Genomic DNA, 27,042 nt, shown 5'->3' on the forward strand with positions numbered 1-27,042 from the left:
ACAACCGTTGAATCTCAATTTAGGAAAACACATTAATTTTTTTTCTTTATTTCTGCCTTCTGTTTTTCTCTTTTTTTCCGATAAACAAGCCATCAAGTGCACCAAGAACTCGTTCACGCCAAAGAGTTCCATACTACGAGAGTGATTTGGAATAGACAAGCATTAAACACGAGGAAGAATTAAGCAACAATACATTTTCCTAGACTGACTGAATATCTGTGATTGATCATTGAATAGTTCAATTGCACCAGTAATGCAACAAATGCTCAACTGCCCAATTACACATCAATACAAAAGAATCAGACAAAAAAGCCACTCAATTAGCCTTTTCAACCGTCCATCGCATGTATCGTGCATCTTCATTTCTGTCCAACAGTGCACACCCAGAGAAAGGGTTGGTTGTCCTATACAATTTGCTTTGCTACATGTGTTAGTCATCAACCTATTTACATCAAAGACCAACCAAGACAGTGGCTCAGCAGATCGAAAATGAAAAACCTCAACCTGCAACCCTCAAATCGACCACATGACAAAGCATGTCATCATCATCTCTGAGATTCATTGCTTCAGCACACAATTCATTTCTGGATATCACGCATGCTTGACTAGCATTAACATATACCAACTTCTTTTGGATCCTTGTTCATAATCTCATTTTCTCACCCTATCACCACGCCAGCCCTGGTGTCTTGCTTCTTGCTCCCTTGTTACATATCTCTTCACAAGGACAAACAAAAAGATGGGTGGGGGATGAGGAATCAAATATTCACCCCCAACCGGACAAAAGTTGTATTTCACCCATAAATCATCTATGCAAGTAATCACCCGTGACTGAATGAAGCTCTCAAGCTCTCATCTGGTAAGCTCCATGAGAAAAGATGCCCACCAGAATCCCCACTCAACAATTGTTTCTGATCACTCGTAAGATATAGTGCAGTAACTGGATGCTTATGGGACTTCAGTACCCTGTGGAGAACCAACCTGTATTCTGGGAACTTACTGTTCAGACCTAGACCTCCCATTCCATGGGTAGTCAACTTGCTTTCACTACTCGTTTCATCAGAGCAATGCACCATGTGCCACACCTTGACAGCCCCACTCTGGTGTCCTGTGACATACCAGTTTCTATCCTGCCAGTCTGAAAATGCAGCGCTTGTCACACACGAGATAAAATCAGATGGAAGCTGGGACGTATTGACCACCGCAAGGCAATCACCGTTAATGCTCCATATAGCAAGCAGAACTCCAGCTGCTGTCATAATCTCTCCTGTCAGGTCATTGACATATATTGCTGAGACTGGTGCAGGAAATTCAGGAAGCTGCTTCACAAAGACCAGTGAGCTAAGATCCCATAAAATGACGCTGCAATCATCTGACCCACTAACTACCAGCATATAAGGCTGGCTAACATAAACGCATGTGACCTTTGCAGTATGAGCACAAAGTGCACGCTCCAACTTTAAGTGTGTAATGCTACGTGGTCCATCTGTACTGTTTCTCCAGACTGAAACCAATCCATCATCTCCCCCAGTAACAATTGTCTGGCCATCATGACTGACACCAGCACACTGAATCTGGTGACCCCCATGAAGACTCTCATGAGTAGAGACAAGTCTATCTTGATCATAACTCATAAACCTCAGGCTACGGTCTGGGAAACCCCATGAGATGTATTTGGAATATGTTCGGGGTTTAAGCAACTGATTTGCCCCAGCAAGAAGGATTTTCTCATGGAAAGTGGTTATCTGAGTAACGGGTGATGAAATTTTACGGATTTCATGTGGAACAAGATGGTTACAAAAACGAAGTGGATGAGGAGGAAGCTTCCTGTCAACCCGCCTCTTGACATGGGGCTTGAGAAATAATTGCTTCGGAGTCTGCCCAAAGTGATTAATCTGAGCTAGTATAGAGGCTTTCATAGCAGGATCTTTAACAGAGTCTATGTCGACACTCCCTTCATACGTATAATGATAGAAGACATTCGAGGCTTCTTCAGCTGCCTGTGAATTATGTATGGGTTAGAACTGGAACAGAAGATGAAAAGGGAGCATTTACCTTATCGGCTCCTACAAGACACAGACAAAAACTAAAGATGCCAAACACAATGAGATGCAGAGGATAAGACTTTAAGGGAAAGAGAGAAAAGGTAATAACAAGCATTGGTAAATAAAGGGAAAACAACAAACAAGTTGATAGGCTTCATAAAGATCTCCTAGGTTTGGCCCATCTGGTATTTACCCCATTTCTGAAGACCCAAATAATCATGTACACAGAGGGTCAGATAGTTCAAATCAAATATTAGCATTTGACAGTGAGGATCAAATCTATTTCTAGCTTTCTTCCACATCACAATAACTAGACTAAGGGAGTTGAAGAAAAGCAGCCTACAGAATTACATGTGCACTATCCAAACTAGTGGAGAACGAGCCAAGGTGCAACGATGAGTTGCTTCATTGTTCGAGTTTGGAAACAGGCAATCTGCGAAAGCAAAGGTAACTGATAAGACTGCATATGTTATGACCCCCATAGTGGTGAGGGCCTTGTGCACTGTGTACAGGCTTTTACTATCCATACTTGTGCAGAGTTAGCATTAAGTAAACGTTCAATTGTCAGCTTATGAACTAAAAAAGTTAAGTTTGTTGAGAAAGATCTGTCTTCACGAACTTATCATATAAAAGAATTACTCAATTTTCTAATGAAAAGTACACCCATACAAACCTTTCCTCTCTGTTTGTATCCAAAGATAAGGTCTATCCAATGGTGCAGATTTTCTGAAACATAATCCGACTCCAATGCTTCTCGGTGCTTTCTGATGAATTCTCTGGCACTGCCTTTGGCCCATGGGGGCAGGGCAACATCACCAACCTAAAGCAAAACCAAATCCAAATGAGATTTTCAGTTTGATAGGCCCCAAACTGGGTCAGCAGGCAACAGTGACCGTTGACATAGTGAATGAGAGTAAAAACAATTGGACATTGAAAGGCCAGACTACCTTCTCTCCTGATTGTTTCTCTCCAAGATCAAGATTAAACCGGTTTTCAAGGAACTCTGGCGTATAGAAAAATTCTGGAATCAATTCTTTCACGTCAGATGTGTTACCGTTCCCAGCAGCACTTAACCATGTGTCCCTCACATTATTGAAAAGGCGATCTGCATGGTCAAACTGACCACCCTGTAGTTTCTGATTCTCCACACTGAATGGTGGTAGACGAACAAGATAGAAGAGAACAATTCCAGCACTAGAGTAATGTGAACCATAATGAAACTTGGGGACATCTGGGTCATCCCAGCTCTCATATCTGATATTAAAGAAAAGTACCAATGAGACCATATTAGTCATAACAATCTATGAAGAATAAAAGTATGGTGAGCAGGCATGTCAAATAAATTGATCCACTAACAGCAATAGCAGCAACTCTCCCTAGAAATAAGGGGGGTGAGGGTATTGAAACTAAATCTATGAAAACAGTGACTCGTATGTCAAAACAAAGCCAACCTCTTCCTGAACTCCTCCTCCCGCTCAGCTGTTTGGCATCCCATTGGTTTGTCAAGTTTACGGTATGTATTAGGATCATACAAGTCAAGAGTCTCACTCTCATAGTCTGCAAGAACCCATGGGAAAACTGGATACTGGGTGAGATCACTATATCCACGTCCTGCCAGAGTGTTGAGGTGCATAAGATATTGGAAATTGCTAATCTCTCCAGTTTGCCATCTCTTAGAGAAGGATTTAGCCATAATCTTGAAAAGACGGCTACCCTCATTGCTTTCCTGTTTAAAGGATCCAGAAATAGTTGTGTCCAACCTGTTTGCATGGAATAAGTTAATATAATCCTAAGTGAATAATCTGAAGCATTAAAAGAATACAAAAAGAAAAAGTCAGCATCATCACGTGAGTCAGTGTCATCACGTGAACCGTCATAAGAACCAAAGCTAAAACCCAAGTGTAGGAGATAATAACAGCAATTACCAGTAAAATGGTGATGCAATATTAAAAAACAAGAAGTTCTGCCAAGGACTAATCCCTGAAATGTTACAGCCACAATGTTCTCTAGTTGTTAGACTGCTTTGTTGGACTGGCAGTTGAGATTTTCACAAAAATCTTGGTTGAAAAACTATTGATTGGTCAATGTGCCATCTGGTACGATCAATCACACTGTTCAGTTGGAGGTCACTGGATCATAATAAAGACAAGCATTTTCCTAATGAACATATAGGAAAACTGCTAAAGTTTGAATCCCCGACCTAAAACTTAGCTAGGTGCAGTGTTGACGCCACAACTATTTTGACTAGTATAGAGACTTCTGTATGACAAATTTTGCCCTTCCCTTTAGCTCAGACTACTCTATTTTCCCGTTCATTAAAAGCATCTTACCTTACAACCGAAGACCAGGATCCTTTGACTAAATTATTCAAGACATCTGGGTCATCTGATGCGGCATAGGAAATTCTGACGTCTAACCACCATTCAAGAACAGATTCAGCTTATTAGGAATAAACTAAAGGGATGGCCATTGTTTGTGCACTTTCTTTGAACCAGTCTGCATCCTCAAAGCTCATGATGAGATGATTTCATCCCATACTAGTGAAATGATGGCACAAAATCTATAAAAACTACAGAACACCAACACTTGACTCATAAGAACTTTAATACCTAGACAATAACTTCAGGAAATTGAATTAGGACAAGAAATTAGGACAAACTCAATTTTAGCCACTCATATAATTATACCAAAAACATCAAGCACTATCAATAAGCAATAGTATACTTAATCATACAAGCATATGCATTTAAAACATAGAGCCCAATTATCTTACTAAAAAGTTTGTTCAGAAAAAAGCATTGCAAACTCACTAGATAAATAGAATAAGTAAAATAAATTAAAAAAATTAGCAATCAAATGGAACCACTACTAAGAGTACAAATACATACATGCTGTTCCTTGGAAGATTCATGGCAACCAAATTTTTGAAGACTTCTTCTCTCTCTCTCTTGTGGAAAACCAAGAGATCATTGCATCCATCCATACTGAATATCTCAACAGCAACAGGACGCAGCTGGTAATCACGTTTCAGAATCTCATGAACACTATCAAGCTTCCACATACGCCAAGGATGAGGCACATTGCCACTAGTACACACTTTCTCCTTTCCCCAAGCCCCACCATTGTATGCCCATGCCCTTGCCCCAGCGCAGGACCTCACCGTTGTGATCCACAAAGAAGATGATTTTGACTGGAACTCTATACTACCAGTAACATCCTTTTTCACACCCAAGGCCTGATCAATCACAGAGAGTTCATCTTCACATACTTTTTCACATATGCACCCAGAATCATCAATATAGAAATTCTCTATAACATATAAACAGAGCTCCCCAATAAGAAAAATGCCATCATGCTTATCAAGACCAATGACACGCTCACAGTTATATCTGAACCGTATCTTTTCAAGAGGTTCCAGATAAGGTCTAATAAGATATTCACCATTGTCAAGTAGTTCCTTTTCCACCTTATCCTCTGTAGCTTTTGGATCGTCAATTTTGACTGACGACTCCCTCGGAGAACCAAGATCAGATTTCCCATGAATGCTATCAGTTATTTGAAAAGAAACAGAACTGGACTTAACACCATACTCAAGAGCAGAGTGAAGACTAGCTTCAGAACGATCATCATTCCATGCAATCCTAGCAGACGCTGCATCCCCTTCTTTAGCACCATCTGTTTCTTTGGAAACAGACTCACTGTAATCACCACTATCAAAGCACTTCTCTTTCGAACCATGAGCTATAAGATGAAAGAATGACCCAGAATCAGTTTCTAGGTTGTTCTCATTTTTCTCTTTTGACAGCTCAACTTCCTCCAGTTCAAACTGGTTACTAAGAACATTTTGGATCGTATCAATTTTCAATTTGCAACGCTCAAGTTTTTCGCGCTTCCTGTATGGACCTTCAATGGGACAAAGTTGCCATTCAGATACCTCAGGAGAGGTGCCTTTTTTCATGGGGAAAATTCCTCTCTCATGTACTAGTTGTTGGAGATGAGTTTGCCATTCACTCTCAGCATGGAGAACCCAACCATATTTATCTTGACGAACAGATCTCAGCTCAGTTGCCATTGCATCACGAACCAACTCAAGAGCATAGCGCCGCTCATTCACCTGCTCCCAGTGTTTTTGATCAAGTTTCAAAGTGTCCCGCCCTCTTCTCCCCATCTCTTTCTTGCGACGACCCTCCAGCACTTTTATCCTAACCCCAGGAAATTTTGCTGTTGCAGAGATGTACTGCGCCCACATAATACCAGCACATTGCTCCAACACCTTGTTTACCACCTGTTCTGAACTCTGAAACCATTCAAAGAATACAGATGAACTTCCAATTAACAATTTGTCAAAACCACCATGGAGAACATCCTGAGGTGATCCATGATTAGATTTAGATACAAGCAATTCCTCTAATGAAGCACGTCGATGCACCAGCATATACTTGACAACATCAACTGCCATGGTCTGTGCATTTCGTCTTCTGTCACGGAGAAGAGAAATTAAATTTACACAAAGACAACAATTTAGATCAGCATCCAGGTTGCTTGGACAGAATACAATTCGTTTGTGAGCAACTAATAACTGCAAGACAGTACAGATATCAATTCCAGAATCCTCTTGTGAAGATCTTGAAGATAAACTCTTCTTTGAGTCCATTTGAAAGCCTAAGCGTGCAAGGTGGTCATCCTCGCCAATTTTGGACAAGAACGAGGGAAGAAAACAGTACATGATCATGCGGTTCATATTTTTCAAAAGTGCATGTATATATGTGTCAAGCTGCCTGGTCACTCTTGCTATCGATAGAAGTCCTTTCCCCGTAGGTGCAGCTTCTTCAATTCTACCATATTTGTTTGACAATTGCAACATGGATAACAAGAACTCCAGAGTACGCAGTACATCACCTGGCTGAGGAAAAGCACCCATAAATACACGATCCACTATCATCCAGCACATTGTATCCAAGTTCACAGACCACCTACTCTTATCCAGTTTTTTCTCATTTTCTTCATCATCACGCAACAGACGTCCTTCAAGGAAGTTCATCAGTCTACTTAGGCAAAGGCCCTGGAAAACTAACACAGTTTCTGGATCAACATAAAGAGGAACATTTTCTAAAATGGTCTCAATGACCTGTGCAGCTTTCACCTGTTCAGTCACGATATCAGCCAGAACTTCTGACACGAAATCTAAAATAGCCGTAGCTCCCGCAGAACATGGACCACCACCATAACCAGAATCATCCATCTCAAGTAAAAGCTTTGGAGTTACAGATAAGAATGTGTTTGCAGCAGATGAACCTTGAGAACTGGATTTTAAGTCTTGAGATGCATCATATTCACCAATGGACACAGAAGAACTCAGGGATGGAGTAGCTATTACTGGAGATTTTCCTCCAGTGTTGCCCGTGCTACCAATCCAAGAAACCAGAGTAATCATCGGAGTTGGAGAGGGCAAGAGAGGAACTTTAGAACTAGATTTTTCAGACAAAATGGGAGAATCAACTAGGGTGAAAGATCCAGAATCTGCCGTTCCATTAACATTTTGGAAATTAAATTCGTTAGTGCCGGAAGTAACTGAAGAAACCTGATCCACACTTTCACCATCAAAACCATGCACAGCCAGGCCATCTTCTTGCATGAATTGCTTTCTTGAATCCTTCTGGGGTGTAGTCGTTTTACCTTCTTTTTTGTCACCAACCAAATAATTTTCAGGCTCAGGTATCTCCTCAGAACTTGAACTAACCTGTCCAGGTTGAAAGCTTCCAACACTGATGGATGTTTTGGCCGATTGCTCCTGCTCAGGAGGCAAGCTGGAGAATGTATGCTGAGAACTGTGTGTGTCATCAAAATCATTCAAATTTTTTTCTTCTACTCCTAGAGAGAGGTCTTTTGCAATCTTCACCGCACAAGCAGCCCTACAAGTACATAAATACACAGTTAGGTAACACTTTTCCTGAAGAAAAAAAACAATTTAGAAGGAACCATGAAACATGACACAAGATTTCACACCACAAACCTAGCACAAGAGAAGTATAGATCTATACAACTTTCTAGAAATTCTGGCCGTCTGCATACAACAGAGAAAGGAGAGCACATTTTTGCTAGGTCAACCATGAACCTCAAGACAGCAGTTGCTGCAGCAGGGGCTGCAGCTTCCCCACCCATTAGACGTGCTGCATATGTTTTATGCATCAAGGCTTCACCTTGAAGCTCCCCTCCCATGTCTGTTGTTCCTTCTACAAACTCTGCCACAAGGCTAGCACTCAGTTGTGAAAGGTTACCAGTGTCATTCGCAAGCATAGCCTGAGTGCTGAACCTATCAAATGTCGCCTTTGCCATAGCAATCACAGATTCCAATAACTCCACAAACTTGAGTTCTCCGTAACTTCCATCACTTGGCATAAGGGCATGGAAATCTAACATGCGGACTTCTGGTAATCTTGGATAAACAGGCTTATTAAATATTAGACAGAAGAGGATGTAATATATTTCTGGAGAATCATAGAAGCTTGGGAGCACACGTGTCAAATTCTGATAACCTCCACTGATGCGAAATTTAAGTGAAAAGGTAGGAGAAGAAGCAAGACAAACACCAAGAAGAGTCATGATCCACCTCATACTGGTAGGATGAACAGATTCATCAAGAAAATAGGTTATCAACTTGGATGAAACTATCTTATGCCACGGCTCAAGCAACTCTTCTGAACCTATGGTCACTTGCAAATCAATAAGCATTTCCAGCAACATATTTCGTACAATGACATGCTTACCCATTGACTCTCGACTGATTTGATGGCGCTTTGTCAATTCAGGTGGATCAAAAGTCATAATGACAAACCGGACCACATGCTCCAGTTCAGAAGCCAAAAAGCCATCCTCCAAAATAACCCCAAGCAATACAACTAGTTTTTCTAACACAGGAACTTCCACATCACCTCTTTGCAAAGTCACCAATAAATGCTGGACAAGGTTCATTCGACGCAAGATTGTCAGGTTATGACTTCTGTACCAATGCATGGATACAAGACGCTCAAGAAATCCAAGTAGAGCAATCTGAATAGAAACAGGAGCTGTCACCCACAAGGTCCAGTCCAACAGGACATGTTCAACCATATCTGCATTTGAGAGAACAATACAGTTTGATGGTTCTAAAGACATATCAGCATTTTCAAGCTCTGAAATATGACTAAATGAATCTTTTTGTATAGAAAAGTCATCGAAATCTCCATGAGATCCAACTGACGAAAATTCATCAGGAAATTTTGACAAATTAAGATCCTCATAGTTGGCATCATGAATGGTTCCAGCAGAGGAGGGAAGGAGATGCAACTCCCGCAACTTCTGTGGTTCGGAAAATGAAGCCTCACATGCAGCAATCTGGAAAAAAATCTCAAGACACTGCATATCGAACAATGACATTCTACGGTGCAGAAAAAGAGCAAGCAAATGATACCCTCTGTAGGCTTGCATATCTCGTACATTCTGTGGACTCTGATGAAGTGCACAAGAAAGTAATGTCAAAGCCATGTGCAACATATCCCGGGTCTCAGCAGCTTCAATAAGAGCAAGGACAATGGCCATTCCACCAACAGTCTGGATGCTATCCCCAATCACATACTGCCTGCAGATATAAATATCCCCATGAAGACGGCCGAATCGGGGTATACCTGGGGAGGAAAAACTGGAATTTATCACAAACGGAGCTTTCTGAGCAAAAAAGAAGCAAAGCATATAAAAAAGAAGTTGAGATTTTACAGACCCCCAATAGGAGAAGCAGCAGCTGACAATGGATCAACTAGATTGAGCAACGATGGGCTCCCAGATGTTTGAAAAGCTTCTGAAGATGTACCATCAAATGCAAATATAAGCTTCTTCCCAGAGAGCTGTGATGATAGATTCCCAAGTCTCTCAAGATCCCAAACAATTCCACTGCCATCGGGCTTCGGAGACCCTTGTTTGCTGGTGCTATCAATCTTCTGTGAGTTGGATGATAAAGGTAATTCAGCATCTAATGAATCCAATATTGCCATACTTCCTCCACCACAGGCCTGGTTTGGAACAAACTGCAAAAGATCTGTATCTTGGAAGAGCCCTCTATATCCTCTACCAAGAACGTACATGAAGCATATACTACCTGCAGTCAGCACCTCCTCAAAAAGATAGCAACATCGGAGTCTCCATGACATGTCACTAACTTTCGCACAAGTAGCAGGTGTCCCAATGGTTACTTGCAATGACTTCCCAAATGGAGATGGTGAATACCCCAGCTTCCCGGTGTGCCTCATCTTTCCATTGACATATACATATGCTACGCTAGCTTGAAAAAGTCCAGCTAACGCATTAGGTTTACTATGAACAATGGCAAGGTGATGCCACCTTCCTTCCTCAAGTTCTAACCCAGAAAATGACAATGAACTGGAGCTGCTAGTGGCAAGAGTTAGAACGCCATCATCCTGAAGGTAAAGTCCTGCATAGAATGTATTCTCATCCTCTACTGCACCCACTGAAAACAACCGGAGAATGTGAGCTCCAGGCTTCTGAGCACTAGAGGAACTCCGCCTTTTAGACGGGCCAGTCTTGGACAGTTGTTCTGGCTCCTTAGCTTGGGCTTTCAGGAAATTTCGATACTGAAACCAGCAGACAAAGGAATAACCAGCAGCAGGGGGCCATGACCTTTCGCCTAAAGAAACTTGGATAGAAGCATGCCCAACCTTACTCATGTCCATCTCCACAAATGGTGCTAGAGAAACATTTTCTGAAGCTGTATCTTCCAAGTGAACCAATCTCTCCATCATGTCAACAAGAATATGACCTGAATTCATCTTTCTCATTTGCAGAACATATCTGACAAGCACCCGTAGCTCTGCTGTCGACAACCTGTTCCATAAAGGCATCATTCAGTATTTCAGAGTAACCATAATGAGATAATAGTGTACAGAAATCATCAACAAAAAATATTCTAAATGTCACTACGCATAATGATCATAGCACTTAAAAACCTACAATATGGCAGTGTATGAGCAAATACATGAGATAGAGGACAAAGCAACCATCTTATTGATAAAATTCATTCCCAAACTGAGTAAAGGGATGCAGTTCATAGTTCGCATGAACCATGAAATTACAGCATCATAAAAATATAATAGCTATAAAATAATACCTCAGTACTTTGAGCACCTACGCTTATTTTGGGCTGAAGTATTACACATGAAACAAATGCCCTGTATCACATGGAGCCACCAATGCCTTGCCATGTGATAGATTATGAATAATTAAATATCATTATGCCTTGAGACATTCAATTCTCTAACCTAGAATAATAAAATGAACAAAAGTAACTACCTGTAAGCACCTAGAACCTGCACAATTTGCAATGCATGGCTGAGAAAGGGTGATGAGCCCGCCAGAAAAGGGCGGATTATCTCCAGTAAAAGGCCCACGCAACCTAAAGACATGTACATAGAAAATAAAATAATAAGATTATTTGCATTATAGGTGGGAAAATAAAGAATCACATAGTTCTCCACCTCGCACCTATAGAAGTCAGGCTTTCCTGATTGAAGGGTCCAGCTTGAGCAAGCTTCTCAATGAAGCTTAGCACCTCTAACTGCACCTTTGGGGTAAAACTTAACAACGAGCGGACCAGAACACCGATGGCACTAGCATTATATATCCGCTCTTTATTAGGACTGAAAGAACCTGATGAAGCACCTGAAAGAAAAAAAGCAGACCCTGCCGCCTCAACCAAATCAGATGATGGAACATTATCCGTTGTTGGTACACTGGATGGTGGAAGAACTATTTCAAGTGCAAGTTCCAGCAGCAACTGAATGACTTGCTTCTCATAATCCACACAAAGTAACCCAGATTCAGACAGAAGGTCATAAAATGTCTGAGATGATATAACCGTATGCAACTTTGTCCTGTTGACAGCATTGCCACATACTCCAGCTGTTATAGTCCGCAACAGAAATGAGAAGACCTTCATCTGAACAACTAAAGGAGATTGACTGTCTATCGGTTCCCCATCATTTTGGAAACTATGGAGTGTGGTAAGTAGAAGCGAAAATCCTGTGGCTTCACCAAAGACCCTTTGAGCCGAATTATTGACTCCGAGCATGCGCCGTAAGGCTCCAAAAATGTCACACCTTGCATCACTTTTAAGCCTAAACTGGGTACCTGAAGCACTAGTGACCATACCACTCTTTAGAACTTCAACCAGTGAACCTAATTCTTCACCATGAACCTGGCAAAAATGAAAATCCTCTCATCTACTGGAAGAATTTGTATGCTCAAACAATCAAGACAATATACACTATACAGCATCTTTGTAAGAAAGACAGGTAAACGACGAAACTATCTGAAACTGCCCTCAGAAGTCAAAAGATAAATTTAAGGAAACCTTAAATCAATCTTCTCAACTTTTATAACATTAATTGTCCATGCATACAAGTAAAAGAAGAAACTATCTGACCGCCCTCAGAAGTCAAACCAATCATGCAGTAGAAACATTTTTTTTCTTTTTTTTTTTTTTTTTTGGGGGGGGGGGGGGGGGGGGAAATTAGTTGACCACAAACCTGCGCAACATCTTCAAGAATCAAACAGGATAACGTCCGGAGAACCCCAGGTCGGTGGATGCTAGACGCCAAAAATGGGAGAATGATGGTGACACCATCAGATGAACGAAATGATGATTGATTGGCTTCAGCTTTCTTCAATAAGGAGACCATACAGTCCCATGCAACAGTTATTGTACTCTCTGTCTCAAAAAGAGGAAACTTCCCAGAACCAGATTCCATTAGTTTGGGAGATGAAATTATAGCATCCTTACTGTCTATTTGTTTCATCAAGCTGCTTGAACTTGACTTCCTTTCCAGTTGATCATGCTGCTCTGAACCAGAGAGAAGCCTGTGTTGCTTCAGGTCATCTAAGAGAACTTCTAAAACACCAACTTCCCGCAAGACCTTCTTATATTGCTGATCAAATGATAAGAGTTTAACAAAGAAAGATAGAATTGTATGCTTTAACTCAGAAGTTGTCGGTTGCTGCAACAAGCAACAAAGTGAAAGTAATTCTTGTTCAGGAATGCAATTCACAACAGTTACTGCATATTCTAAGATTTTCAAGATTATCTCCTGCAATGCTGGAGGAAACCCAGCCATATTTAGGATAAAGAGAGGCACCGTGCGCAACTGCTGGCACAACTTATAATTCTCAAGATGGCTTGAGAATATCTTGAACATTCTATTTAAAACCTCAGCCTGAAGTTCAGTGTTGTCCGCTTTAAGAAAAATATCTTGTAACATCTGAATTGCTTCAAGATCTTTAATTTTAGCATTTCCTTTTTCCTGTATTTCATCATCAATCCGATCAGAAGATGATGTACGACTTCTACCATGGCCACTGGCCTTGCCGTGTGAAGATTTCGTGCCTCTACCTCCAGCAGATATACTGGGTTCAGTCTGGCCAACTTGTGCTAGATTAACAAGAACATCAAGTAACCTGGATAGTGATGGGGAAAGATGAGGTGGCGAGGCAGCCCCAACTTTCCCTGTCAATTCCTGTTTTTTGAAAGAACCCGATATTGAAGAACCATCTGAAGCAGAATCTTCCTCAGAAGTAGGTTGGACAGACTGAAAACCCTGATTTTTCTGCAAGTTCGACAGTACCAGCGCAAATTGAACAAGAAAATGATAGCCGTGAGCATTGTGAATATCCTCCCTTAGCCTGATTCCCCCAGCCTCTACACATAAAAATAAGTTATACCCCAGTTAGAATTAGTTGTGAACCATAACTGCTGTTATATAATCAAAATACCAACTCAGACAACTCGATGCATAAGATAGTTGTGAATGATGGAGGGAAGGAGTATAAGACACTTTGGTTAATGATACATCATACAAGGCTGTATAATTTGGCACAAACATGACAAAACTTTTATCACTGAAACTATGACACTTTCAAACAATCCACACAAGAATTTAATTCCGCATTTACCAGGTCTATATGACAACTCAACACATTCAAGTAGTAAATCCACAATGCCCATGGTATATGCAGAGTCACCAACTTCTGGATTGAAATCCTTGACAGCCATTAAAATAACTTTTATCTGGTCAAAACAGCAGGAAACCATGAGGTGAGAATTATTTCTTTCAGAGATGGAAAGAAAACTGAATCAAGATATAAGCTATAAAACCCAGAAACAGATGTCACAGTGAAGAAATAAGCAGTCAACAACAAAATTTTGGAATAGATACATTGACGACAAACAAGCAATTTAACCAAGAAATAAAAAATGTCCCTGAAGTGTTTAGTGTTTGATAAATAAAAAAATAAAATAAAATAAAAAAACTAACTAAACATACAATATTATAGGACAACCCACAAGAAGTACAGGGCAAAAATTTGCTATGTGCAGACTAATTACCACAATCTACCATAAAAATAAAAATAAAAAGTAAAACCAAAAAGTTGCAAGAGGTAACACAATTCCCTGCAACAATCCAGTTTTACCACTCAGGTGCTGCAAGTTCATCAACCTTCTTGAGCCCCAAAAGCGCTGGAGAAATTACCAAAATACCCCTGGGGTATTCGGGCCTATTGGGTCTGGGTTTTGGCCCTTTTTTTTTTTTTTTTTTTTGGGGGGGGGGGGGGGGGGGGGGGGGGGGGGGGGGGGGGCAACCTTGTCCACATCAATTCTCCCCTTCTTTAAGTATTCACCTCCTAACGAATGTGCTGATCAAGTGCTCCTGGGTCAATCCTCTACAATCATGTAGTGTGTACTCACCCTCGTATCTTACGGTGGGGAGATAGTAGCATATGTGTAGCCGCTTGAACCTTTCCTAGACTAAACTCTGGTAAGGTAGGGCTAGTGGGGAGGAAGTCTTCAATTCTAGGGGCCCTCCTGTCAAAAGCCCAAGGAGGAAAGATTAAGTGAATGGGCATGCTCTTGGAGTCTTTCCATGTCACCACCTCTGTCAGTACCATAGCTATAGGCTATAGCCTTAAGAATCCTTGTAGTATTTCCTCTAAGAAAAATTTGAGACCCAAAGGAGGGCCAGCTTCGTAAGGAATAGGGCTGGTACGGCTCTGATGTCTGTGGGCAGCATTACTCTCCCCTTAGTGTTAATGGCATAAGGAATCTCCAGTGGGGTGCGTACCTCATCAATTACATCTCCGACTGGTGTTGCTGATTTGGCCATGTCTCTGCATTCTGTGGGGGCACCTTCATCAACTGTTATGTTCCTGCGATCAAAGACTTGAGTCTCCTTCTTGTCTTCCCCTGTTTCAGCCTGATGATCACTATTAAACTCCTCTAATATGGTTGTAGTCATCAAGGAGAGCAGCATTATAGGCATGTAAACTATTGGGAACTAGACATCTGAATTTTATCTCAATAATTTTGTGGTTGAGGAGACCAACTAGTCTTACAATGAAGTAGGGTGGGCATTTTTTAGCCTTACAAGCGGAGGGAAAAGACTCAGACTCTAATAAGGAAACCTAACTTGACTCAAGTAGGGAATCCCTTATAGACTAAGATCCCCTTTACAACTCAATAAATAACCACAAATAAAAAGAAACCATATTGGAAAATAACACCTAATTTTCCAAAAGGAATATTAATAAATAGACCCTAATTGGAACTCTCTAATTTTGACCTAGTATTTTGACCCCCCAAAAACTCGATAACTAATTTTAGAGGACTCCAATCCAAATTCTAAGAGTGGATATGGAATCCTAACAATTAGGAGACTAGAGTGGACTCACTTTGTGGGATCCCAACCTAACTAGGAATCTGACCTACAAAAGGACTCCCAAATTACTTGCAAAATACTAACCCAAATTTAAAAAAAAAATAAAAAATAAAGATAGAACCATGACCCTAGGATCGAGGGGGTTCCAACAAACCCTTCTTGAGCCCTGGGGTATTCAGCCAGCTTTGGATGCCTTTTGGGTCTAGGTTTTGGGCCCAATTATGGGGGAGTCAACCTTGTTACACATCAATAAGATCTTAGTTTTAGCTCCTATTTTCCTACAATGTTCTGGTGAAAGCAAAGCTGCTATTGGCATTGCCCACAACCAGTTCAGCATGACAAGACAAAGCATATGGAAATAGATTGTCATTTCATCAAGGAGAACTTGACAAAGAGCTTGTCTGCATTCCATTTGTTCAGTCAGGTGATTAGTTGGCTAACTTTCTTCACCAAAAGACTTAGTAGTGAGGTTTTCCATTGCTCAAGTTGGGCATGTGTAAAATCCATGCACCAACTTGAAGGGAAATGTTGTTATAAAACTTTCAAGCTTCTTGGGTATATGTCTAACCCAGTTAGTTATAGGGGTCTATTTTTAATTTTCTTACTTCTCTTACTATAAACAGACAGCTATGATCTTAATCTACACAAGCGATTACTTTCACCACTCTCTCATTGTTTTCTCTCATTCTTCAAATTAGTCTAAAGTAATAATATCGGTCCCAGGTGAATTCTATTTATTCTCAATTTGCCATTCTTTCCTCTATTTTTCTCATTCGGAATCTTCAAGATTACAACCTCTTAGCGCAGCAACATTTTGATTGGTCATAATCTTCTACTTAATTCCAAATCTGATTTTAGAAATCTAGCTCCCTATTATCAACTTGATTTTCATAATTTTCTTCATATCCTTATCTGGGATAATCAGGATATTGGTTCTTTTCAGTAGAAAATCCAGTTGTTTAATAAAAAGAAGGAACCAAAGAATGAAATGTACAAGAGAGAGATTGAAACATACAGCATCTCTACCCACATCAGGTAGCGATCTCTGTGAAGCTACTCAATAAACCTAAAGCGAGGGCCACCCATTGCATCATTTTCCATTGCTTGTAGAATCATCGCAGGCAACACGTGTATCTAAGAAGACGTATGGTTTTATGCTGCTGAATTTGCTAGGAAATGAGCCAACACATTTGTTTCTCTTTAGAGTGCGTTACTTTCCGTTCTATCGAATTCAAGGACAGCAACAGAACACACCACCGCTGAGATATATACCAAAGGGGCTTGTTTTTTATCATTACGGACATAACAGTTGCTGAATCAGATGCTACTCAAATTTTTTGCAGCTTCAATTCTCTTGCCTTTCTGCAGACCAAATACTAGAGTTTCCATTTCTGCCTAGAATTTTGTTTTCACCCCCCCCCCAAAAAAAGATAGCTGAAACAGCCGTAAGATTTGCACTTTGTCATTCCTCAATGTACCCCGTGCTATATATATATACACACACACACACACACACACACATATATATATATATATATGCATATTAAAAAAATGTAGGTTTCTTATCCAAGACTAAGAAGGATAAAGTAAGGAACGATCATATTATAGCTGGTCCCAAAGTTGCTCCGATAAATGAAAAGATATGAGCAAGTTGTTTGAGGTGGCATAGCCATGTTCAATGGAGACATTTAAATTCCCCCATAAGGAGAAGTTATATAATCCGACTAAAGGAACTAAAAGAGCTATGGCATACCTAAGATAACCTTAGGAGAAGTGGTGAGAAAAGATATGCATGGCTTAGGCCTTGTATGCAATATGGCCTCAAATAGATCTGATCATAAGGCAAGGATCCATGTAGCCGACCCCATTTAGTTGGGATAAGGTGTGTTCTCGTCATCATTCTCCCATCCAAGAAATCCAATACATATCAGTCATAGTCACATCATAGGGATGCTGAAAAATCGATCCCACCTCAGCCGAATGAGCCTGCAATCTGTGTTAAACTTGTGTCTCAACTCTCAAGTCTCAAGAACTTTTAAACTGTTATTTTGAGCAGGAATTCCCCCTTCATCACATCAACTTTGTATCTTCAAATTGTAATTTTCATTTTTTGACCAAAATTTTGTCTTAAATCTTTCTTCATATTCCCCCATCACTATGTTAGACATTTGGTACTTGAGATCGACACTCCCATCTATTCAAATTAAGAACCCATGAACATAATTTGGTGAGGAACAGAATATAATGTGTTTCAAAAGGAAAAGCAAAAGAAGTCCAGGATAATGATTTAATGATGAAGTGCAGTTCCTTTGGTTCACAAATCAAAAAGTGGATCATATCAAAGTTGTCAAATTCAAATTAGTATTGCACAACACCACACACACACACACACACACAGAGTGAGAGTGTGAGAGAGAGAGAGAGATTAAACAACATACTAGGTGGTGTTTGCGTATATACTTTGCTGTGCTACCATTGTCATTGACCAAGAGAAGACCAAGTATCTGTGACAATAAATGAAGCAAAATAAAATGAACATTGAGCATCCATGCAACTTGCCAATCTGAATTTTATTGCTAATGGACAACTATCTAATATTGATGTAATAACCACCTGCATGGCATGTCGATGAAGCTGAATTGTATGCAAAGGAATAAGACCCTGTTTAAATAGAGAAAAAACAATCAAAGAGCCAGTTGCAACCGTCTGAAATAGTAACTGAAGTGAATCATCCTCAATCAAACTCTGTGCAGCTGATGGATGGTTCGCCAATGCTTTCATAATATGCACAACACTTCCCTCAACCTGCGAAAAACATCAAAGCTTCTCAATTACCGCCACTCGTACTTTAGTACATATATTAATCTGAACTCAACAGTCATGGACTATTTTAAGATACTCTGTCCTTTTCTGTACTTTCGAATCAAATTTGGAACATGTTAAGTTCTAATTTAAGCTTTTAGCAACTCTATTTATCCTTGGTATATTTTGGTGCTGATTTATAATGAATGTTTAATAATTAAATGATACAAAATTTTAGGTGTCTTTGTGTGTAAAATAGTATGCCTCAGATGATCGGATTACTACAGCTAAACCTTGCCTTGCTCTATGCCTTGCAACACAAGCATCAAGTGACTCAAGTACACCTCACACATAAACAACCCTGATATGTAGAGTAGTTACGCTCATGGTAGAGAAGATCTCTCGGCGAGCGAGATCTCAACCATCTTGGAGAGATCTCGGTCGAGATGTGTGATTTTTTTTGCATCAACTCAGTGGCCCATCTTGGTGGGTTTTAGGGTCTCAATTAGACCTAAACTTGGTAATTAACCTATTTAAGGACTTTTGAACACACTAGTGGCCTTGAATTTGTGAGAAAACAACCCTAAGTATGATTTCTAAGTCTACCCATAGTGTGAAACCAAAATGTTGTAGGATTAGGGAATGCAAGGTCATACAACATGCAATATAGAATCTTTAAGACATATAAATGAAAAGAAAGCAAGTTTAAGCATCAAGAAGGTTTGATCAGGCTTTAAGCCAAAATATTTCAAAAAACCACAATTTCAGTTGAAACCTGGAAGATTTCTATGGATAGATTTGAGGTCCAAATGGCCAAATTAGGTTTCGAAACTTCTATCATTCTTCAGGCTTCCAAACATGGGAGGAACCTCGGATGTAAAAAAGGAAAAAAATTCAAAATGATGACCATATAAAATTTCATGCATCATTCGGTTTGATACACACATGTCAATCAAAATGGCACTCTGCATCCTACGAATGGCAATGGGATTATTAATATCGGAATGCACACCACACACTATCCAAAGAGTTCTGCAATTCACTCAGTTGCATTAGGTAGCCAAGAAGGAAAGGAAGAAATATATTTCTTGTTGTTTAATTACAACAAGAATAGATAAGTAAAATCCTTTTTTCAAGATTAATCTGTGATTTAACTATGATTGGGTCATTTTGGTCAAAATAAGGATTGAAATAGGCAAGGTTATGACTGACACGAGACCTAAGACATGATTGAAAACTACACCTAACCACGAGTTCTCTCTCCATTTTTTTAGGATAACAATAGAAAATTTCATCAAATTACAAAGTGGTTCTACAATTTAAGCTAAAAATCTTCTTACTGTTTATAGATGTTCCAACACAAGAAGAAAAGATCCAAGAAAATAGTACAAACTAATACTATTTTCTGTTCTTTTTCTTTTTGCCCTCAGTTATCAATGTTGTGCTTTTTGTGGAGGAAGCAAGAATGTTTTTAAGGACCATCAACCTAGTTATACATAGGTTTCACCAGAAAAGCACCCCAGGCTAATGATTGATCTGTTCAAATAATGTTATTTAGAAACCAGCACTAATTGTAATCAAGATATGGCCCCCAAAAAAAATCCTTGCATATCTTGTCAATTGTTCTCTACAAAAAATAAAAATAAAAATTATATATGCCGATTACCAAGACCTATTTTGGAATCAGCCATCAAAATCCATGTATATCTTAAATTTTTACCTTTTTTTCCTTCTGTCAGTCACTAGATTTACAAGACTCCTGAATTGGTGAAAGAAAAGCCCTCCAAAAAAACAAAACACACATGGAAATATGTGTTTTTCCCCCATCCAATTGCTATGGTTCCAGTACTTTCCAGACCAGTTCCAGTTCAACTTGAATTGTCTGATCCCATTTCCAATATTCCATATTCTAAGATGTACTTCAAGGGCACCTAGAGGAACCCAGCAGTGACTCATAATTTAAGGACTCAACTTACAATCTATAAATTCAATAGAAACTTAGTTTATCTGACGGTCCTTACTTAAGAATCAATATTTGAATATTTCATCACTGGCATAGCCTAGAAAATCCATGAAGTCCATTCAAGTCTATCGGCATTTGGCGAACTACGCATGCTGAATCTATTATTAATCATAGTACGAAGAAGGAAACAGGTTCAGATTTCATAATTACACCCAAAAACAAGTATATATTACCAAAACAACTTATTATTCACATTCAATTGTATGTCTCGCAAAAACTAACATTACTTCTCCTAAACTAACAAACAGAAAAATAGAGGCAAACAACATGATCACTACAGCAAAGAAGAACATCAGACAAGAACTTCACAAAAAGACTGCATAACTTAAGATGCATATAGCTGCTTGAGCACAATAAACCAAATAGCAGAGCATCTGGTATGCAAACCATGAAAGAAGAAAGCTACCTCAAGCCGGCGAACTTGTTGTATACCTCCATCACTTTCAGGTGCCCTTTCCTCTAAATTATTTGCTAATTGTTTTTGATTGGCCTCTTCAGGGCTAAGAAGAGCATTAAGTACATGAATGAGACAGCAAAGAATCCCAGAATCGAGGAGCGATTGTTTATCAATTGGCTGTAAACAAGACAGAAGATACAAAAAAAAAATTTGAAAAGGAAGAGGGTCAACTTTATTTATTAATATGAAGTTCAGCACAATATTTATCTATACCTGAAGTTACTATATAACAGCTCATAAAATACAATTATGCAGCACATGGCAAATCAGTTACAATACTGCAACGTCAATTCCTTGCACAACTTCTCTACATGAGATCCAACTTCTCTGCATGACATCATCTAGATGGTATATCTAAAAAGGTTTTCAGAATGAAGTGTCCACATCAACATTGAATTGGTAACTTTCAACCAGAGCACCATATGCACTACAATTAACTGGAAAACTCATCAAAAATTGGCAGCTAGCAAAATGTTGGGCCATATGACTCATTTGTCTTTAAAGCCTGACAGATGCAATCTCACAGGCACTGACCATCCAAGTCCAGCTAGGACCAACACAAATACAATACACCTGATTTAACAGCTGAAAAACAAAAAGGGATTAAAAACCCAGTAGGTGTACCAAAAAGGGCTGTGACTCGATGGTCGGTGGTATACGCTGTGCCATATCATGAAGCTAAGCTACAAACAGTTTCACACGTAAACAATGCACTTACCCACCAGCTGGATTTGAACACATCAGCCATTAAGAGATACAATCTAGAGTCTAGACATGATCATCAAGAAAACCTCTACCACTTTTTTTTTTTTTTTTTTAATCTTCAATTCTTTAAATTCTTTAAACAGAAAACAATAAGATGATATATTCCAAACAAGAAAGCATGTTTCAAATATGGAGTTCGAAATGTCAACACTTCCAGAAAATCTGATCTCCCATAGGAAACCACAGTAGATCTCTATGCAATTGGCATCACAAGAGCATAATGCCGTGCCACTTTAGCACTATCTTACAGTTGTATGCAATGAGAAAAGGACATGACTGCACCACATGAAAGTAGCCCATCAAGAGAGCAAAAGGTACCCACTTGTTCTATATAATTAACTGAAGGTTGTGGTACACAAACTTTCACAAAATGGATAGGTTCTTCAGTATCATTTCCAGTTTTTACAGTTTAAATAAGGAGAAGGGAGATGCCAAGAAAATTATGTTTCTTGCTTAGGTTTCTTCCTTGAAGCCTTGAACTCCATTTGAACTGTCTCTCTTTCAATCTAGAACAGCCCAAGGGAAATGCAAAGGCTTCTTAGAGTTCCCATGAATCCATGATTCTTAAAACAGTGCAGCGAACAGGCATCCAAAGTATTCACCATGTCTTTTAAACAGAATTACAGAAGGAAGACATAAAAGAAATGTGATATGTAATAATTAAACAAGTACATCAATAAAGTAACTCTTTAAGTTGGTAAAGATTATATATACCCCAGATACAAGAACTTCAATTGCATATAACAAATTTGAACCCGGACTGATGCCATCCTGCACAAGATCGTCAATGAATGTTAATTCAACAAGCATTTCATTTTCCTAAGGTCAGAAACAACTAGGCAAAGGCATTAACAAACACCTTTGTGACGTCTGAGAAAAACTTTAAAACTTTCAGAACATTCAATGATCTCGTCTTGCTACTGATTTTCAACTTTTCAATATCTGTTACAAATGCTCTTCCAACAACAAAGGAGAAAATGTGTGTCTCAACTAACCTGCACGCAAGTTGACAGCAACTAGTTCATCAATTAGACATTCCCACAATTAGAAAGAAAGCAAGAGAAGTTAAATTTTAACATTATCATATTCATATGTATCCTTGCAAATCCTTTTTCAACCCTTATCAGTATATGCATACACATGGATAATTATGTGCATTAGCGCATATTTATAGGTATATGTGAGCTTGTCTGTATATCTGTCTGTATGAATGCATGAATTTACATTTATGTAAATAGTTAGCAAGGTGTTTCCATGGCAGCCAAACCTTTTTTGAGGTCTGGGCAGTTGGTTGCCTTATTGCAAGCGCCTTATATTGTTTATATTGGTGTTGAATCCGATTGTGGCCCTTCTTTATGCCGAATATAATTTTTGTATTTAATTTACCTAAAATGTTATACATAAAGAAGCATACACACCATTTGGATTCAATAAAAATACTAAAAAAAATAAAATTCCAAAAAGAAAGAAGTGAATCCTCAAGTTTAAGAACAAAAACTAGATTTTCAGCAATAATTCAAAATTTCCAACTTTCTAATGGTGTCGTTTTACTTAAATCTTAAAGTTCCATAAATATTTATATGACAAAACAGTGCCAAAACAAAAGATGTGGTAGAATATTCCTCTTTTTAATGTCTAAAAGAATATTATCATTCAAAGTGATACTGAAAACATTAACATACACCAAACAAGATTTACCCAAATTATAACTCCTTCAATATATATCAAATTTAAGCAATCTTAAATTTGTTGGAAAGCTGATTTGTGCTTTATCTGATTCATAAAAGTCCCACAGAAAAATAAAATTATTCGAACTGTCAAATTTCTCAGAGACGAACATATTACTATGCTATATTGCTACTACAATAGATGAATGTAGTTTTTTTTCCCTTATAATAACCTTGCATTTGTATGATGCTTTAATATTTATTAAGCATATAAGTAGAATTATATGATTCTTAATATTCTACTTATATTAAATAACATGGTTATATTAAAAAAAAGAACACCAATAAAGCTTTTGTTCTCCACGACAATGCCTTATGGCCACCCTCACTCAAGGTGCTTAAGAAGACTCTTAAACGTGTAGTCGCCTTACCTCCTTGATAACTATGCATCTATGTATGCATGAATGTACCTGCAGGTATGATGGTGAAGCTAAAACTACACGACAAGAAGGAACAATTTCCAGGTATGGTCTAAGAATGCAGAGCCAGTAAAGCAAGGAAAGAACCATTTACATACATGCTAACTAATTGAGCTACATTAGAGTGCTGCTTCACTAGTCTACAAAACACATCTACAGCCATGTTCAAGGCGGTTTCTTTCTCCTGCAAGGAGGATTTACAAACCATTAGCTAACATATTTTTGTTGACAGCATAATGGCGGAAAAGGTTGTCAACAATCAACATGTAGTAAGGAAAAACCTTTTCGGAGCCGGATGAGCGAAACTCTTCCCAAAACCGCTTGAAATCCAACTCCAACTCATTTTTGTCTCTGCTTGCACAGAACCATAAAAATTTGACAGCATAAGGCATCTTAATAAATATTCATGCAAATCGAATCCAACACAGAATCTTAGGTCCATGTTCTAGCTACTCACATGGTAATCAAAGAAAATCATAAACAAGAAATGCTGCTTTCCACAATAACTCATAGGTATGGTGAAAACACCAAAAAATACATGTCATGTCAGAATTCATACCAAAACAAAACAAAACAAATTATGGTTAGCTAACTTAAAATGAACATAATTTGAAACAATCTCATAGCAGAGGCAAAGGATCCAAACTCATGCCGTAAAAAAAACAGAGGACAGCCATATCAATAAAAAATTATCTGGAAAATATTGGATATATTAGATTCTATCAGTATCAAACTCGGTGAAAAAGAAGAAATAACACCACACGAAGATGGTCCAGAATGAAAGTCCTTCTACCATAATATCAATAAGGTGAATGCACTCTCAAATTTTTCATGAAACACCCTGCGTTATTATAAAAACATGGATAAGACGCCAGCAACTTAAAAACCAGGGAAGAAGAAAATGTTCATCACCATAATTCCATAAACCACACTGCCCAGGCCCAAATAAAGAGCAACCAACTAAGATGGGAACACCAAAAACATTAGGCAAGTAAACTCTTCAACTCCATAAGGGAGAAATTATTATAGGACCGCTAGCTCCAAGAGGATTTGAACTGCACTGCGAACTAAGAAGTTTCCATTAGAAAGCTCCACCTCCTGAAAGAACTCAATGTACAGCACTGGCTTATGGCAACCTCAGAAAGAAGAAAAGGCGTACCCAGTGCAAAAGGTTCTCACGTTTAACAAGTTTTGGTCAGGATCAATAGTATGCAGCCTTACACCTATTTCGAGAGAGGTTATTTCCAGGAACTGGACCCGAGACCAAGCATTCAACAAGTAAGCAATTAACGAATTATCAAGCATGACCTTCTCAAAATGTTCTTGCTAGCAAAATCCAAAGTAAATCTCAACATTCTACTTTGTCAGGACAGCAACTACATAACCTCAAAACAACCCATGAGCCTGTCAAGTGACAGAAAAACCTTCATGGGGAATGGCTACATGAACAACCAAATCACAATTTATATCATGCAAGTTGCAAACAAATTAAGACATAGGTTATCCTACAGGAAAACCATTTGTAACTCAAAACATATCAAAGTAACTATTCAGGCATGATTACCAAGTAAAATGATTATATGAAATGCTAAATTTTAAGAAATAAGAAGAGTTCTATATAGTTATATTATATGCAGTTATTAGCAAAAAAGAAGTTATACTGTATTCAGTTTGATTATATGCCCATTACATTATCACAACATACACAAACTCGTGAAAAGCCAAGGGAGAATTTAGGATACCTCACAATGCCAACCTGACGGCCAAGTAGCTCTTCAAGTGGATGTATTTTCCCTCCTTCCACCCCCCCCCCCCAAAAAAAAAAAAAGAAAAACCTACTCCAAAAACAAATAACCCTTTTCTTTTAATAATCCGGGGGTGTTTCAACAGCAGTAAGTAATTTCCTAGAAGTTATAGTAGCATCTCTGTACAAGTAAATGCAAGGTCTACCATAACAAGAATAAAACTAAATCTGCCAACGTCCAGCAGACAATCCCAAGATCACGCCTTTCATGATACCTCCATCGAATGTGGTTCCCCCGAGCTCCAAAAGGCCTCATTTTATCTTTTGTATTTCTTAAATCAATTCTTTGAATTACACTGACTAGGAAAAATCTGTCGTACGAATAAGAACCAAATCCCAGTTCTTATTCAGTTATTCTAATCAAACAAATAAATGCCCGTCTAAGGTCTAGTAGGTTATGTTATTACACAGCACCAAATTTCAAAACGATTTATCATCGAGTAAGGTACTTCAAAAAAGAAAGAAAGACAAAAATATTCATCCTTCCTGCTTTAGTGAACCAATGAACGGCGATGGTCTAAACTTATTGATTACGTTCTCATTACTCAACAAAAACGCTTGTATAGTTGAAGTTCAGATACTAAACTGAAAGAAAAAATAGTCAACAATGTATATTTGATCAAAACAAAATGATCATCAGAAAAAGGGGAAAAATGAACCTTGACGGAGACGAAGTAAAGTCATTTCTTGACGACGGAAAAACTTCTGCAGTGGCGGCAGAAGGTGGAGAAGACGACGCAGTAGGCTGTTGAGAAAGGCCAACCTTCTCCTTGAAGTCCTTAAGCAATGTAACCCATTTCATCGTTTACCGACAGGACTGAAACATATGAGAATGTCATCCGAAGAAGCTCCTTCTCCGGAGAAACATCCCCACTTGACGAAACCCTAGATCAAGCCTCTTTAGCACGATCTAGAAGGATTTCAAAGCTCAAAATCACTGTCCTTCGCTAAATTTCCCCGAATCCACCACCAAAAATCTTGAAAATTTGTGTTAAAAATGGTCTTTACTTCGTCAACAAATCAGATCTTTCAATTGACCAAATGAAGAAGCAGCTCGATCTGATTTCTTCTTAAGCTTCCTGCGATTTTTTTTTTCTCTTTTTACGTGATTTTTAAGGTGTTCTTGGATTTTCGCTAATAAAACGCGACTTCTGTTGAGAAAGGAAGGCCGAAGAATAGCCTCCCCCAACACTTTCCTTGGAACGTTCTAAGTTCTAACGCGCCTTCTGTCGTCGCCGTTTCTGTC

At 38.9% G+C, this 27,042-nt stretch overlaps 1 protein-coding gene across 1 annotated transcript; it reads right to left on the reverse strand.

Annotated features, from left to right (window-relative positions):
- On the reverse strand, window positions 1–27,042 carry LOC149024050 (protein SPIRRIG-like). Its single transcript, XM_089144427.1, has 19 exons — window positions 26,456–27,042; window positions 24,274–24,343; window positions 24,091–24,176; window positions 22,706–22,841; window positions 22,561–22,617; window positions 21,031–21,198; window positions 18,413–18,604; window positions 18,238–18,303; window positions 14,040–14,154; window positions 12,620–13,785; window positions 11,577–12,288; window positions 11,385–11,487; window positions 9,802–10,919; window positions 8,059–9,709; window positions 4,934–7,957; window positions 3,497–3,805; window positions 2,993–3,299; window positions 2,719–2,865; window positions 1–2,000 (listed from the first exon to the last, which is right to left on the reverse strand). The coding sequence occupies exons 1-19, from the start codon at window positions 26,596–26,598 to the stop codon at window positions 822–824; spliced, it is 10,749 nt and encodes a 3,582-aa protein (XP_089000553.1). The 5' UTR covers window positions 26,599–27,042; the 3' UTR covers window positions 1–821.

Source organism: Hakea prostrata, chromosome 2 (genome assembly GCF_041222555.1).
Source record: "Hakea prostrata isolate BN-2017 chromosome 2, UWA_Hpros_2, whole genome shotgun sequence".
Taxonomy (NCBI): domain Eukaryota; kingdom Viridiplantae; phylum Streptophyta; class Magnoliopsida; order Proteales; family Proteaceae; genus Hakea; species Hakea prostrata.